Source organism: Aquarana catesbeiana, linkage group LG01 (assembly GCF_042186555.1).
Source record: "Aquarana catesbeiana isolate 2022-GZ linkage group LG01, ASM4218655v1, whole genome shotgun sequence".
Lineage (NCBI taxonomy): Eukaryota > Metazoa > Chordata > Amphibia > Anura > Ranidae > Aquarana > Aquarana catesbeiana.
In genome coordinates, this window is record NC_133324.1 from 46000412 (window position 1) to 46017145 (window position 16734).

A 16734-nucleotide genomic window follows, 5' to 3' on the forward strand; every position below is an offset into this window, starting at 1 on the left:
ACAAAGTCAGCTTCTTCAGGACTGAGCAAGAACATATTTGTTGATGCCGACTATAAAATAGAGGCACCGATTTGCCATGTGTCATACATAAATCATCATTAAAATTAATGACAATAAGTTCCAGGAACATACACATATGCATCTGCAGATTGTATCCTCCTTTACTGATATACAGTAAAACCTTGGATTGAGAGTAACTTGGTCTAAGAGTGTTTTGCAAGACAAGCTCATTTCTTTTATAAATTTTGACTTGATAAACGAGTGATGTCTTGATATACAAGTAGCCTCATGTCAAAACTGAGTATAAAGGAGAAGAGAAGAGAGGCGCCTCTAAGTGTAGCAATATGGTTACATTTAATGAAGGTACAACATTTAGCAACTTACATGGTTGATGATTAAAACAGACGCATCTAAGTATGCAGGCATCCGGTGTAAAGCTGTCCACATAGGCCGTCCTCCCTCCCTATACATATGTATACACCTGTTGGAAATTTATATCCCCCAGGTGATGCATTTAATCTGGGAAATGCATTCCTTCAGCACAAAGCACAGGATTTGCATCAGTGCATAGGATATCCTTACAAAAACCAAATTAAAAAGTTGAAGGTAATTCATCCCTAGATATTATACATATCTTACGCGCATTTGTGTCTTCTCCCACCCTTGCACATCTAAGTATGACCTCTTATAGATAGAAATGGACTCCCTGCCCACTTTCTGGATGGTGGACCACCGTGAGCATATCCTGATGCGTTGTGACATTTTGTCTTTTATGCTCTGGCTATTTAAATATTTCTTGTATCAAAGGTAGGAACCTTTGTTATTTTTGAATTCCTGTATATACAGGCTCTTTATTCCCAATGATGATGATATTATTGATGTCAATATTGCTAATATTCTGTATTGATATGGTAGAGATGTCTGTAGCACCCTGAAGAAGATCGTATACAAAATTATGATTGAAACGTGTTGGGGTTACTCTAAACAGATTTCTTTTTGTTAAATGTTATATAGACCTCTAATATGTTTATTTTTGTGTACACCAGAGCTCTTGTTGTGGTTCCTCCGTTTCCACATGTTCCCCTTCCCATCCCCTTTCCCTTTTGTTATTGCTGCTTTTATTGGTGCAATTGAAAATAAAAACCATATTTTTATATAAAAAAAAAGTATTTTTCATTACTTGTAAGCTGCATATAAGCCATTGGGAGTATCTTGCTTTTTGTTACATACATTATTGGGCTAGCAGCACGTTGCTTCCACATTTTCGGTATATCTAGGTCTTTGCTCATCATGATGAATACCGATGTACAAGGGAGAGACAGCTGTAGACGGGAATTGATGGAGTCAAAAACCGCCGTCCAGAACTGTGCTACCCGTGGGCATGTCCAAAACATATCCAAAACATATGATACCCTCAGCTGTATGACATCTAGGAAATTCAGAGGAGCGCTGATTCTGTGCAATCTCTGTGGTGTGAAGTACACTCTATGGAGACATTTTGTTTGAACAAGTTTGTCTTTAAAGGCCATCATCAGCCTGGAGCTATCCTCAAAGCATTTCCTCCCATGTTTACCTATCTAATGCAAGAATATCTTGGTGCCTCTGTTCCCAAAGCCTATCTATCTTAGGTGACTGCACACTGAGAAGAGCCAGATAGAGTGCAGATACGAGCTTAGTCAAAGACTCCTGCGCCAAAAGCTTCTCTATCGGGTCAGTCCCAAGCGAAGGGGGATTTGGAAATTGGGAACGTATAGCATGTTGCAGCTGGAGGTAACGGAAGTATATCCAGGGAGCTAGACCAAAATTATCCGATGATATCCCAAAGGATAAAAGCATTCCTTGCAATACTTCTTTTACTTCAATTCTTCATGTAAATTACAAGCAACTGAGATAAGTGACTACACAGTTTCAAACATAACCATGTTCTTCAACAGCTTGATGAAGAACATGGTTATGTTCGAAACTGTGCAGTCACTTATCTCAATTGCTTGTAATTTACATGAAGAATTGAAGTAAAAGAAGTCACATCCATCCATTTATCCAAGAATTTAAGTAAAAGTATTGCTAAGACTGAGATTGCATCTCCTATTTTCTGAGATATATATACACACACCTGGAAATTACAGCCATTAAGGATGATGTGCTGAGGCCACTGTGTGATCTAGTTTTAGCATAGATGCAAACATGAGACCACTATCCTATGCCCAGTATCAACAAATATATCCTTGCTCAGCCCTGAAGAAGTGGACTTTGTAGGTCAAGAGACACAGGACATGAGTTATTCATGGAAAAACTAGGTCCTAAGGCAGTGATGGCGAACCTTGGCACCCCAGATGTTTTGGAACTACATTTCCCATGATGCTCATCTACACTGCAGAGTGCATGAGCATCATGGGAAATGTAGTTCCAAAACATCTGGGGTGCCAAGGTTCGCCATCACTGTCCTAAGGTATGTGCATGACAATATATTGGTCAACAGATTCTCTATCTATAGTATTTTGTATGTAAAAAAAAAAAAAAGCTGTTTTTAGGGTTTTATACCCCGTGCAGTTTTTATCTGCTTTTTAAATAAAGCTTGCTGGTTTACTAAGATGTGCACGTCTCTCCACTGCTATACACAAAGTCCCAATATAACAGTACTCATGTGTACAGTATATGGAATAATGGTAATGATAGCACAGTGGTTGCTACAAGTAAAAATATGGGTTTACCAAAAAGGGAAAAAAAAAAAAAACATATACGCACCTAAGTGGATGCAGCTTCAAATCTATTGCTGCGCCTGTATCATTGAGTAAATACAATATAACAACGCATTGTTTCATTGTAGTGGCTATTTAATTCATATTGTATGTGGAGCAGAGGTTTGACATTTAATCTGTGTACGAAATTAGTTCAGTAAACCTTTCAAGAAAAAAAAAAAGTATTCCTATCTAATCCTTAGTTAACTCTATTCAGGCCCACAATTCCTTCCTTCCTCCCCTTCGATATTATTTTTCTGCTGATTTTATTTTGTTATTTTTATATTATAAAAAATAAAATCATTTTACCGGTAATTCTTTTGTTATGTTTTCAGTATGTAGAAGATGTGCAAAATTAAAAAAACAATGTTTTTGATTTGTGAATAATTTTGCCATGCTTTGTTCCTGAAACGTGTTAGTGCCATTTTAAATGAGACAAAATATAGAGAAAAGGTATACTTTATTTACAGTGAAATTACTTTTTTTTCTTTTTTTTTTTTTTAACACTGGTCAAAAACATTCTATTTTTTTAGGCTTTTTTTTGCCTATAGACTTAATAGAAAAAAAAATGTATGTATTACTTTTATCTTAACTTCCTGTCGTCCACATTGTGAAGCGGCAAAGAGGACGTGCTATAATGTCCACTTACCGCACGTATGGACGGCTGAGGTTTTTGTGCTGAGTGCGAGCTCCCAGCGCAGTGACCAAGCTGTCAAAGAGAGCTCACGTTCTCTGCTAATGATTGGGAGCCGGCAGGATAGGGTTCCTGATCATGTGACTACTATGATAGCCAGTCATAACGGTCACATGATCAGGCAGTCCTTTCGAACCCCACAAGGGCAAAGACCTGGTTAAAAGGGACACCAGAGCTGGGCTAGGTAATGACAAAGTCATTGCAAAAATAAACCCACCAATAGTGAAAGATGGTAAAAATTGCTCTCATAAAGGGGTATGAGAGTTGAAATGGTTAAAGAACAGCATGGAGGACACATTATCCTGCTATTTACCTGACCAAGCAAACCAAGACCGTTTTCATAAACGGCGGCCGTCTGCTTATTCATCCCGACACTGGTAACAAAGAGGTGGTGGCAGATCAGGTCAGTGTTGATAGAACAGAGATTGGCTCGTTAAATGGATTCTTTTATGTGATCCGGGTGAGATCATTAGAAGGATATGTCTACACCTCGAGTCGGCATTGCCCTTCGTTACTCAGACAATTAGCGTGAACTGTGGTGCCCCGTCGTGTGACCCCTGGATGACTCATATGTAGGATGGAAGAATAAAATAAAAAAAAGGAAAAGAAGAACTCGGCAGGAGATGGCCAGAAGGCGAGTTCTTGCAATGCCGAAGGTTAGAGGTCGTCTATTCACTCATTGGAGATACACGGCCAAGAGGAAGGTAGATGCACTCCAAATTGTCAGCCTCGGGAAATCAGGACAAGGATTGTCTGGCCCTGTTCCTTACTCATCAGTTGGCCTGAAAAATAGACCATCTACAGTCTTGCAGGACAGACTGATGAATGCTTTGCTTTTATTATACTGTTTATTGATCATTCTAGCAAGATTACGTACATACTAAATTTCGTTGTATGTATATAAATGACAATAAAGTATTATCTTATTCTGCTAAATGGGCAGCACCAGCCCATCAACTTTGGGCAACCAGGAGATGCAACTAGGTCTAGATGGTCACCTGTTAAGGATGAATTTTCTTCCTTCAAAATGGAAGCGCCTATAACAGTGATGGCGAACCTTGGCACCCCAGATGTTTTGGAACTACATTTCCCATGATGCTCGGCTACTCTGTAGAGTGCATGAGCATCATGGGAAATGTAGTTCCAAAACATCTGGGGTGCCAAGGTTCGCCATCACTGTCCTATAAGCACTGCCTGGCCTGGAAGTGGGAAGAAGCAGCAGTTGTTTACATACTGCAACACCCCACTGCTCTCATTACAGGAATCTACACAGAAAGGAGCAGGTGGAATATGCACTGGGGTCACCATTGCAACCCGGCCCCCCTGTACGCCTGGATAGGAAGGTGGTGGGGGCAGCGAAACGTAGAGGAACTGATCCCTCCAGGTAGCCGCCGAAGGCCCACTACTCCTCCTATCCCACCTGCAGACATTCAGTGGCTGTGTTTACTATGTTTACTGTGTTTACTATGCTTTGGTTTATGAATGAATGGGAAGCTCTGCACAGAGCTATCCCTGTTCATTCATTCTGTGCAGCTGAGGCTGCAGAGAAAGGGACTGATAAATCTGCCCTTAGTCCCTTTCTTGGTCTCAAAAGTGAGACATCAGGGGTCTGTTTAGACCCCTATTTCACCAAAGCCCAAAAAAATACTTTAAAAAAAAACGAATAAAATAAAATTGTAAAAAAAAATAACACAACAAAAATAAAAAAACTACTGACAACAGTGGTGGAACTACCAGGGTCGCAAAGGTCGCACTTGCGACTGGGCCCTGGTGTTCCGCCACTGTGGGGGGACCCCAAGATAGCAGGAAGGTGGTCTGCTGAGTAAAGTGTCCCATGATGGGAGTAAAGGGCCCCGGGATCAGGGGGAAGGGCCCTGGTTGAGGGGTCCTTCAAGGTTTGTTGCAAGGTTTCTTGCACCAAGGCCTTGAAGGTTCTAGTTATGCCTCTGGGAATGAGGGATTAGACCGGCTCAAAAGGAGGTAATTTTTTTTTACCTACGGAGCCAGGAGGACGTGTCAATGGACTGCGAAGTATAAATGAATAAATATGATATATTTAATAAATATTTATAAATAAATATGGGTGTAACATGTAAAATGGTCTTAAAAGTGGAGTTAGCCTTCAAAGCTGAATTCTAGGTAAGGACATTTTTTCATAGATACATCGATAAAGCTTGGACCAATTTCACTATACATATACCATACCTGTGGGGTCCCCTGGAAGCTGGAAATCATAGTAGACATTGCTACTACACCGCTACTTGGTGGCCAGCTCAGAATGGGTACTATTTAGAGATCATTTGCATCTTCTCAATGAATAGGAAAGCATTGACTGGATGAGCAGAAGAAGCGGGTCAGTGAAGCCACAGTCTCTGCCACATCCAATCAGAGAACACTTTTGTTTTTATTAAGAACATGTAAAGCAACCTCCAACTGGCACCCACATCTAGTGGGTGACCTCCTGCGTCCATTAAGCAGCAGCAAAGGCAGTCACTTACCACGGGACCCAGAAGCTAGTGGAGATCGCTGGAGTAGCGGTGCCTACTACAGTGATTTTCAGCTTCCAGAGGGATGGGCCAGTTATGGTATATGCATAGTTACATTGATCCAACTTGGACGAGTGGAACCATGTAAAACTATCCATATATGGAATTCTTTAACACTAGGACAACACAAGATCCTTCCAAACTCATTGAAAAAACATGTAGCAGCCACTGGGGTAAACTAGGTCCAATGGCATCTTGAAAAGGGTTTCTGGCTATTTATTATATAAAAAATCTGCTGGGTTTCACCTTTGTAGCTGCACATCAAAAAACTTTCCAAGTTGGGGTTTGAAGAAAAAAAAAAAAGGCAACAAAGAGAAGCTATTCTTTTAGCTGACTTTCAGAAATCAGACAACAAACACCATGAGCAGAGTCCTCTCCAGGATCTCTTTTCGGCCCAGTCACACTTGGAGCTGTTATGGGTTTAACAAGGTGATGAAACCAAAGTTCTACTACTAAATAACAAATCCAAAGATACAATGAAGGCACAGATGGACAGAGAGGCAAACAAAGTTGCGTTGTTTTGGCGTCATCTTTTCAGTTTCAGTTTATACCTATCAAGGTTTACGATAAGATTAGGCATATAATATTAACTAAGTAACGTTTGACAAGGCACAAGGTTTATCCTAAGAGAAATACGGAGAGAAAATGGCAGGACAAAAAGACCATCCGGAGTAAAATCAAAAGCATCTGAGTAGCAAACAAACAATATCCAAGTATTTCTATTCCAAACATCTTCAGGAAGCAATGGATTAACTTGTAAAGTTGTATTAGAGAATATATAGGGAAGGTCCGAACTGCACTGAGCCACCATACAGATGGACTCTGGTCTTACCTGAATCAACACATGATCATAGCTACAAGAAAATTGGAAAGATATTATCTTTGCCATTTGGAACCAGGACTTTTAAGGATGTGATGCTGTTACTGAGGTGACACAGATACAATGTATTTTGTTTAAAATATCATAAAAACATTTTCATAAAAGAAAGTATCTCAATTTCTGAACAATATGAATCATATTGTCAGTAATGATACTTGTTCCCAGCAAAAGCTTAGAAGATTCTTGAGCATAGAGTCAACCAACGCGTTTCGCAGATGTATCTCTGCTTCTTCAGGGAAAACGCACACATGCGTCAATAGAAAAAATTCAAGCTATATGTGGCCACCAAATCAAGGAGCCCAGTCAATACCCAATATATAGTCAATAGTCTCAGATCCATCGACCAAGTCTGGCAGACATCGGATCGCACTTTAGGAGGAAAAAGGAGGGTTTCACATGTAAATCTATAAACCATATCTGATAGCTGTCGCACGGCTGGAGCAGCTGCTGGCTCAGCGACAGCATCACATCCTTAAAAGTCCTGGTTAAATATGGGAAAGATAAACTCTTTCCAATTTTCTTGTATCCAATTCAATAGGATGTGGATGTGATATGCTGTCCCTAGAACTGGCTTCAAACTCTATTTTCAACACATAATCATAGCTGTCCTCTTACCTTCCATGGCGTACTTCATATCTTGTGAGAAGAGGTTCCACATGACCTCGGCGCTGACCTTCCCAACACTCAGCTCCTGGGGAAACCTTTAGGAATAAGAGTAGATATCACTTTGTAAGTCAACGCACAGGGCAAAGGATAGCTTCCCAAACAGGTGTAAGGTTCAGAAAGTTGCCTAACATTGGAAAATACTGCAGGGCCATTCAACCCACCAACCAACCTTATACAGTACTCGTCATCCCTGAACCCATTATGGGGGCAATTATATGGACTTAACCAAGATTTCAGGACAGACAGGACATGTGGTGACTAGGAACATTTGTACTTAATTTACAATGAAGGTATTAACTTTGGGGATAAAACCAAACCTCAAACAGGACCTTGCTTAAACTTCAACTGCATCCCGCATTTTGCATTCTATTTCGGATATAGCGATGACCCAGTCAGACTTTTCCCCATTGGAAATATTCAGAAAGCACATAAAGTGAGGAGTAATATATAATCTTAGAATTGCCATTGATAGATGGGAAGAGAGGAGATGTTCCAAAGGGGAAACATGTACCAGTCACCACTGTCCAAGGTAGGCATTGCTCCAACTTTAGAGGGATGCCTTCTTGGGTCTCAAGTGAGGGCAAATCTTCCCAATGGCCACAATCATGGCTGATAACTTGGCTCTAATCCTCTTCACACTCAATCCAGAAATCGAAAAAGATAGAAACGCTTTAATAGTCACATTAAAGGCACAAACAATTCGATTCCAAATTATCAGCAAGAGGTCCCTGAGCCCAGAAAGCTATTACAAGGGTTCCTCCATGTTGAAAAGGTAGAGAAAGTCTGGACTAAAGTTTCAGTTCTATAAGACAGAATGATCAAAATGATCAATTATAGTAAAATTAGCCTTAAAGCAGAACTGCAAGTTAATTGGACCAAAAAGTGTTGGTCAGGAGGGGGAAACCTAATCAGCTCTGCAATACTCACCCTCTCTCTGGAGCAGTCCTCATAAGACCCTCCTTTCCTAGTTGTTGGTCATCCAAACCTCTCCGTGCAGTGTCATCTACTCCTCTCTATGCAGTGTCATTCAACCCATTTTCAGTAAGTCCAGGCTGTAAATGACACATGTCCTGGGGGTGCATCATTGTGAGGGCCTTGAATCACACTACAATGCTCACACATCACCACGTTACCACCGTTCTGTGCAATTGCATGGACCGCCCAGAGAAGAAGAGGAGAAACCTGTGATTTCACTAAACCAGCTGGATCTCAGACAAGTAGACTAGTGGTCTCCAAACTGCGGCCCTTTGGCTAGCCTCTATCTGGCCCCTGGGGCACAATTCCATCGACAACTGACACTAATGATGGGGCACCATTCCTCCCACTGACACCAGTGTTGGGGGACTATTCCTCCCACAGACACTGATGATGGGGCACCATTCCTCCCAATGATACCAGTGTTGGGGCACTATTCCTCCCACAGACACTGATGATGGGGCACCATTCCTCTCACTGACACCAGTGTCGGGGCACCATTCCTCCCACAGACACCGATGATGGGGTACCATTTCTTCCACAGACACCAATGTTGGAGTGCTATTTTTCCCAATGATATAAAAAAAAGGGCATCATTCCTTCCACCCTTACCAATAATGGGGCACGATTACTCCCATTAAACCAATAATGGATTACTTCCACCAACGCTGTGACACTTTTTTACTCCCAAGGACCACAGTCCTGGCCCCCGAAAGTCTGAAGGACAGTAGACTGGCTCTTTTTTTTAAAAAGTTTGGAGACCCCTGAAGTAGACTACTCATTTGTAAATACACAGGTTGGGAAAGTTATGGAGTGGGGAGAGGAAAACTGGAGTTCTGCTTTAAATCTGCTACTTAACTAATGCAGTAGATGAAATTTAGAGAAAACTTATTTAAAACTATAGATCTAAGCAGAATCAGATATTGGCAAGTAAAAGCATGCAAAATGAATAGAGGACCTGTTGCAATTCTCAAAATAGGATCCACCAGCATCCCGGGCATACAGGAGTCATAGAGCTGTGTGCCCATAATGGGGATGTTTCCACCTAACTTTTGCTATGCCTGTTGCAATTAAGCCTCCCACAGTGCAGGAAGTTTTACTTGTCCTGTTCCCTCTCCCAAAGCCTGGAAGCATGGAGCATAGGATTCTGACAGCAAAACAGCTTTGTAAGTTGCAGAAGAGAAGTTAAAAAGCAACCAAGCAGGGAAAGGGAAAATATCAGGGAATAATGTGGCATATACTAGGTGCTCCACTGCTTGGGTTGTCCATTAAGGGGTGCAATTCTGCTCAGCTTAGTCACCCAGTGTCTTAGATGATTTAGAGACCTCTGAAGGTCTACCTCTGCTCCAGACTCCCCAACAACACACTCCCATGCCAAGGACCTATGCTCATCCCAGTGCCAAATGGGGTAGTCTCAATATTCCTTCTGCCTTCTCTATAAAGGAACATACATTACAAAAGTCTAACAGCAAGCACATAACTCCCAGTAATAACTATTAAATCCTATAACACCGATACATTTTTGGTATTTTTTTTGAGGGGGGGGGGGGGGGGGTAGCAGAAAAAAAAAAACAAAAAAAAAAAAGGGAACAGGTGGAATAGGAGAAATAAAGTTTTGTTCTGGGTAAATTCAGGTCTGTATTTTGTCCCTTAAGCAACAGCCCCCCTTTAGAAATGCATGCAATTTCTGGATGTATGCTCAGCCAACATACAAAGCCAAGAAAAACATAGTGAACCCACTGGAAGATCCTAGATCAGTGATGGCGAACTTTGGCACCCCAGATGTTTTGGAACTGCATTTTCCATGATGCTCATGCACTCTTCAGTGTAGTTGAGCATCATGCGAAATGTAGTTCCAAAACATCGGAGGTGCCAAGGTTCGCCATCACTGTCCTAGATCCTGAAGTTTCCGTCCTACAGCTCCAACACTTTGGACAGGTGGACACTGCTCCAGGTTGGTCTGATCTATGATCTACCATGCTATCCTTATTCCATCAGACTCCACTATACATGAAACATGTCTTCTGGAGTTCCATCATCCTCCAGCTCCAACTCATCATGCTGACTGGCTGCACCTTTTACAGGGACACCACCACACCCTCCCGATGGTCCTCCAAACCTGGGTCACGCCATTCACATGGTGAGCATGCAATGCACCGGCACTCAGGCGGCAGGCAAGCACGAGCAATGGTTCCCCCCTCACTCACCCTGCCATCAGGAAGCTTGGCCGACGTCACTTATACAACAAGAGACAAAGCGGACAGGAAGACAGACTGACAGGAGATGACCGCTCTACAAAGCACAGAAGGGTTAGAAGGAGACAAAGGCGGAGGCGAACATGGAGCACCCGGACAGCGGCGGGAGCTGCTTACTGGTTTAGGACGGGGGTGTAGGCGTTCTTATCTTCCTCGATAATCGATACGATCAGCGTGATCAGCTTGGGCCAGAAGTCCAGGTTCTTTATACAAGGCCCTTGCTCTTCAGGAGGTAGATCTTGCTTCTTGTTCTGGAGGAGGAGAAATCAGAATAATAACATTAAACCCTTTGAGGAACCTTTTAAAAGAGAAAATAGTATGGTCCCCCTGGAGAAAGGTCCTAATTTTGGAAAAAAAAAATTTACATAGTTACATAGTAGGTGAGGTTGAAAAAAGACACAAGTTCATAAAGTCCAACCTATGTGTGTGATTATGTGTCAGTATTACATTGTATATCCCTGTATGTTGTGGTCGTTCAGGTGCTTATCTAATAGTCTTTTAAAACTTTCGAAGCCCCCCCCCCCACTGAAAACCACCACCTGTGGAAGGGAATTCCACATCCTTGCCACTCTTACAGTAAAGAACCCTCTACGCAGTTTAAGGTTAAACCTCTTTTCTTCTCATTTTAATGAGTGGCCACGAGTCTTATTGAACTGCCTTCCGCAAAAAAGTTTTATCCCTATTGTGGGGTCACCAGTACGGTATTTATAAATTGAAATCATATCCCCTCTCAAGTGTCTCTTCTCCAGAGAGAATAAGTTCAGTGCTCGCAACCTTTCCTCATAACTAAGATGCTCCAGACCCTTTATTAGCTTTAACTTTATAATTCTATACCTAATGAAAGCTTGTAGCACCACTCAAAGTAAGACACCACCGTGGTGATGTGTACCTCTGTGACCAAGCCCTGCTGGGCAGGGCGAAATGCGTCAATGTGATTGGCTGGAGCAGTGCTGGCTGGTTGGAGGTTAATATTGTTTCCTCTAACACCAATGTTGGAGGTTATTATTGTGTCCACTGACACTAATCCTAGTGGTTTTAATTACAAGTCACTGACACCAAGGCTGGGGGTTATTGTTGTGTCCACTGACACCAATGCTGGGGGTAAATATTGCAGCCCTTGACACCAATGCTGGGGGGTTATGCCTGTTTCCATTGACATCAATATTGAGTTGAGGGTTTTAATTACAGGCGACTGACACCAAGGCTGGGGGGGGTTTTGATGGCGGCCACTGACACCAAAGTTGGAGGGTATTATTGCTTTCACTGACACCAAAGCTGGGTTTTTTTATTGTGTACACTGACACCAATGTTTGAGGTTATTATTGTGTCCACTGACAGCAATGCTGGGGGTTATTATGATGTCCACTGACACCAGTGTTGGGGGTTATTATTGTGTCCACTGACACCAATGCTGGGGGTTATTGTTGTGTCCACTGACAGCATAGCTGGGGGTTATTATGATGTCCACTGACACCAGTGTTGGGGGTTATTATTGTGTCCACTGACACCAATGCTGGGGGTTATTGTTGTGTCCACTGACACCAATGCTGGGGGTTATTATGATGTCCACTGACACTAATGTTAGGAGTTTTAATTACAGGCCTCAGACACCAAGGCTGGGGGTTATTCTGATGTCCAATGACACCAATGCTGGGGGTTATTATTGCAGCTCTTGACACCAATGCCGGGGGTTATGCCCTTCTCCATTGACACCAATATTTGAGGTTATTATTTTGTCCGACTAAAGTTGAGGGTTTTAATTACAGGCGACTGACATCAATGCTGGGGTTTTTTATTGTGTCCAATGACACCAATGTTTGAGGTTATTATCGTGTCCACTGACACAAATGCTGGGGGTAATTACTGAGCCATTTACACCACCGATGGGGGTTTTGATTGTGGCCACTGACACCAATGCTGGGGGTTATTATAGCGTCCACACACACACACACACCAGTGCTAGAGGTTATTACTGCCCCTGACACCAATGATGGGGGCCTATTTTACCCCCACTTTCTCCTCAGTGTGCCATGTTCTATGCTAAAAAAAAAAAAATGTAGCAGGACCAACATGTCCGGAGGTGGAGGTGTGTTACAGCCCGGTCAGTGGAATGCGCGGCCTAATTTCAAGCAATTCATCTGAACACATGAAAAAGCTACGCTATCATGCATCCCTCTGGAGGTGTCAGGGGCACACTGAGGACCTCTAGAATTTTCAGGTTGATCATCGCTACTACAAAACTAAAGCATACTTACTGAAATCTTGAAAAGTACTAAAAATGTAACAAACATAAATGGTCAGGAAAATCTATGAAGAAGTGAATTGGTGTGAAATGAAAGCTTCCCTTAAGGGAACACATGGCTTTGGGCAGAGAGGGGATAAAATCACAATGGACGAGAGGTGGATGAGGACGAAGCAGGGTTTCCATACGGAGATACGTACCGGGTCGGCCTGGTACTCGCGGCTGTACAGCTCGTGGCAGTTGTTGAAGATATACTCATAGGTGGAGTTCAGGCAGGCCTTGACGCAGTCTCTGACCACCTGGCTGGCACGTGGCGGGCTCTGAAGTTCTTGTACCTGTCCAGGAAGACACAGAGGTTCTGATGATTGTATGCGGAGGACATCACAGCTTATACATCTGTCAATCATCATCCAACCATAGGAGACATGGGGCTCTTTACAACGTCACACATACATGGGACACACACTGACTTTATAGATCTCAGCACACACAGACAACAAGCAAAGTAAAGTGCACCGGTCATAAAGGATCATATTTTTCCATGTTGGGTGCAGTATACTAAGAAATAGGGCCGTGTAATGTTAAGGTAGATTGGCTCACTTTTTGGCAAGCAGGCCCCCAGTTTATCTGTTGTCATGGATTGGAATCCACCTAAAATTCATGCCCTCATCAAGGTGTAGCGTCACATCATGTCCCAGATAGAAGGCGCCATGCTTATTCAGACATGCAAAAGTGTACCCATTGTGGCTGTGCTTTATGTTGCATTCTCAGAACAGTCTCACTCTGTACACTGAGCTTTATGCTACCTTCTCTGTCCCAATCCACTCTGTACACGGTGCTGTATGCTACATGCTTAGAATTGTCTCACTCTGTACATTGTGCTTTATGTTACATTCTCTGTCCCACTCCACTCTGTACACTGTGCTTTATGTTACATTCTCTGTCCCACTCCACTCTGTACACTGTGCTTTATGTTACATTTTTAGAACAGTCTCACTCTGTACACTGTGCTTTATGCTACTGTCTCTGTCTCACTCCACTCTGTACACTGTGCTGTATGCTACATGCTCAGAATCGTCTCACTCTGTACATTATGCTTCATGTTACATTCTCTGTCCCACTCCACTCTGTACACTATGCTTTATGTTACATTCTCTGTCTCACTCCACTCTGTACATTGTGCTTTATGCTACCTTCTCTGTCCCACTCCACTCTGTACACTGTGCTGTATGCCACATGCTCAGAATCGTCTCACTCTGTACATTGTGCTTTATATTACATTCTCTGTCCCACTCCACTCTGTACACTATGCTTTTTGCTACCTATTCTGTCCCAATCCACTCTTTACATTGTGCTTTAGATTACATTCTCAGAATCAGCTTACTCTGTATACTGTGTTTTATGTTACATTTTCAGAACAGTCTCACTCTGTACACTGTGCTTTATATTACATTCTCTGTCCCACTCCACTCTGTGCATTGTGCTTTATGCTACCTTCTCTGTCCCAATCCACTTTGTACACTGTGCTTTAGATTACATTCTCAGAATCATCTTACTTTGTACACTGTGCTTTATGCTACCTTTTCTGTCCCACTCATCTCTGTACACTGTGCTGTATGCTACATGCTCAGAATCGTCTCACTCTGTACATTCTGCTTTATATTACATTCTCTGTCCCACTCCACTCTGTACACTATGCTTTATGCTACCTTCTCTGTCTCAATCCACTCTGTACACTGTGCTTTAGATTACATTCTCAGAATCAGCTTACTCTGTATACTGTGTTTTATGTTACATTTTCAGAACAGTCTCACTCTGTACACTGTGCTTTATGTAGCATTCACTGAACCATTTCACTCTGTACACTGAACTTTATGTTACAATCTGTGAACCACTCTACTCTGTACACTGTGCTTTATGTTACATTCTTTAAACCATCTTACTTTGTATGCGGTCCTTTATGAAACATTCTCTGAACCACCCTCCTCGCTGTACCCTGTTGCTTTATACATCCCATAAAAACACTTCACTCCGTCCATTGTGCTTTATATTAAATTCTATGAAACCATTTTACTCCGTACACTGTGATTTATGTTACATTCTCTGGAACCACTCTACTTTGTACACTGTGATTTATGTTACATTCTCTGGAACCACTCTACTTTGAACACTGTGATTTATGTTACATTCTCTGGAACCACTTTACTTTGTACACCGTGATTTATGTTACATTCTCTGGAACCACTCTACTTTGAACACTGTGATTTATGTTACATTCTCTGGAACCACTTTACTTTGTACACCGTGATTTATGTTACATTCTCTGGAACCACTCTACCTTCTACACTGTGTTTTATATTACATTCTCTGAGCCTCTCTACTTTGTACATTCTCTGGAACCACTTTACTTTGTACACTGTGATTTATGTTACATTCTCTGGAACCACTCTACCTTGTACACTGTGTTTTATGTTACATTCTCTGGAACCACTCTACCTTGTACACTGTGTTTTATATTACATTCTCTGAGCCTCTCTACTTTGTACATTCTCTGGAACCACTTTACTTTGTACACTGTGATTTATGTTACATTCTCTGGAACCACTTTACTTTGTACACTGTGATTTATGTTATATTCTCTGGAACCACTCTACTTTGTACACTTTGATTTATGTTACATTCTCTGAACCCCTCTACTTTGTACACTGTGATTTATGTTACATTCTCTGGAACCACTCTACCTTGTACACTGTGATTTATGTTACATTCTCTGGACTCACTCTACTTTGTACACTGTGTTTTATGTTACATTCTCTGAGCCTCTCTACTTTGTACACTGTGATTTATGTTACATTCTTTAAACCATCTCACTGTTCACACTGTGCTTTTTGTCACACTCTGCAAACATCCTATTCTGTACACTGTGCTTTTTGTTACATTCTCTGTACACTGTGGTGTGCCGTACTCTGAATCATCCTCACCCTATACACTGTCCTGTATGCGATACACACCAAATCATCCCACTCCATGCATTTTTTCCACAACATATTCCAGGCTACCCCATTCCACCTGCTGTACTATAACTGAGGCACTCTGGACTTCCCCACTGCATACGTAGTGCTGCAAGTGACCCTCTGAGCTGGCCCATTCTATACACTTATAGTGGATGTGATATACTCTAGGGACACCTGTGACAGGAGTCGCTTTGGGTGGGGGACCCGTGGAACCCAGAATCCCTTGGAGAGGTTGGGAAACCGTTATTTCAGCTCCCCAGGCCCCTCTTATGTACAAGTCACCCTTTGTCTATTAGGGGCACAAAGTGACCGATAATATGATGGACAGCTACTAATGGACATTGAGAATGTGGTTTAGAGTACTTCAGATGGGACAGTAGCATTTATCCACAATATCTCCCAGGAAATATACAAAGATTATTCCCGGTTTATTAGATTCTGAACTATACGTGTTAATTGAAAGAGCTGATCACATTGGCCTCTGTACAACGTAGGAGACGAATAGTCTGCTACTGGTGGTCTAATGCTATTGTGTGAAGGTGTCCTGTGTTTATACTTATGATAATGTGTATTGTAGTTTGTGAGCTAGGAGACGACCCCTGAGTCACCTGGGCTGGGTAAATGATTAGTTAATTAGCTCATGTTAATTTATGTTCCTGGTTACAGTTTGTATTGTTAGGGTAATATGATCAGGAGGGGGGGGACCTACTTTTCAAGTGTATAA

At 42.1% G+C, this 16734-nt stretch overlaps 1 protein-coding gene across 1 annotated transcript in view; it reads right to left on the minus strand.

Annotated features, from left to right (window-relative positions):
* Window positions 1-16734, minus strand: part of LOC141130885 (protein unc-13 homolog B-like) — a gene marked incomplete in the record, with an annotated part of 525591 nt that overhangs the window by 68552 nt on the left and 440305 nt on the right. The window contains 3 exon segments of the mRNA XM_073618170.1: window positions 7474-7559; window positions 10872-11005; window positions 13197-13331. Of these exon segments, the coding sequence (XP_073474271.1) occupies window positions 7474-7559; window positions 10872-11005; window positions 13197-13331 (355 nt within the window).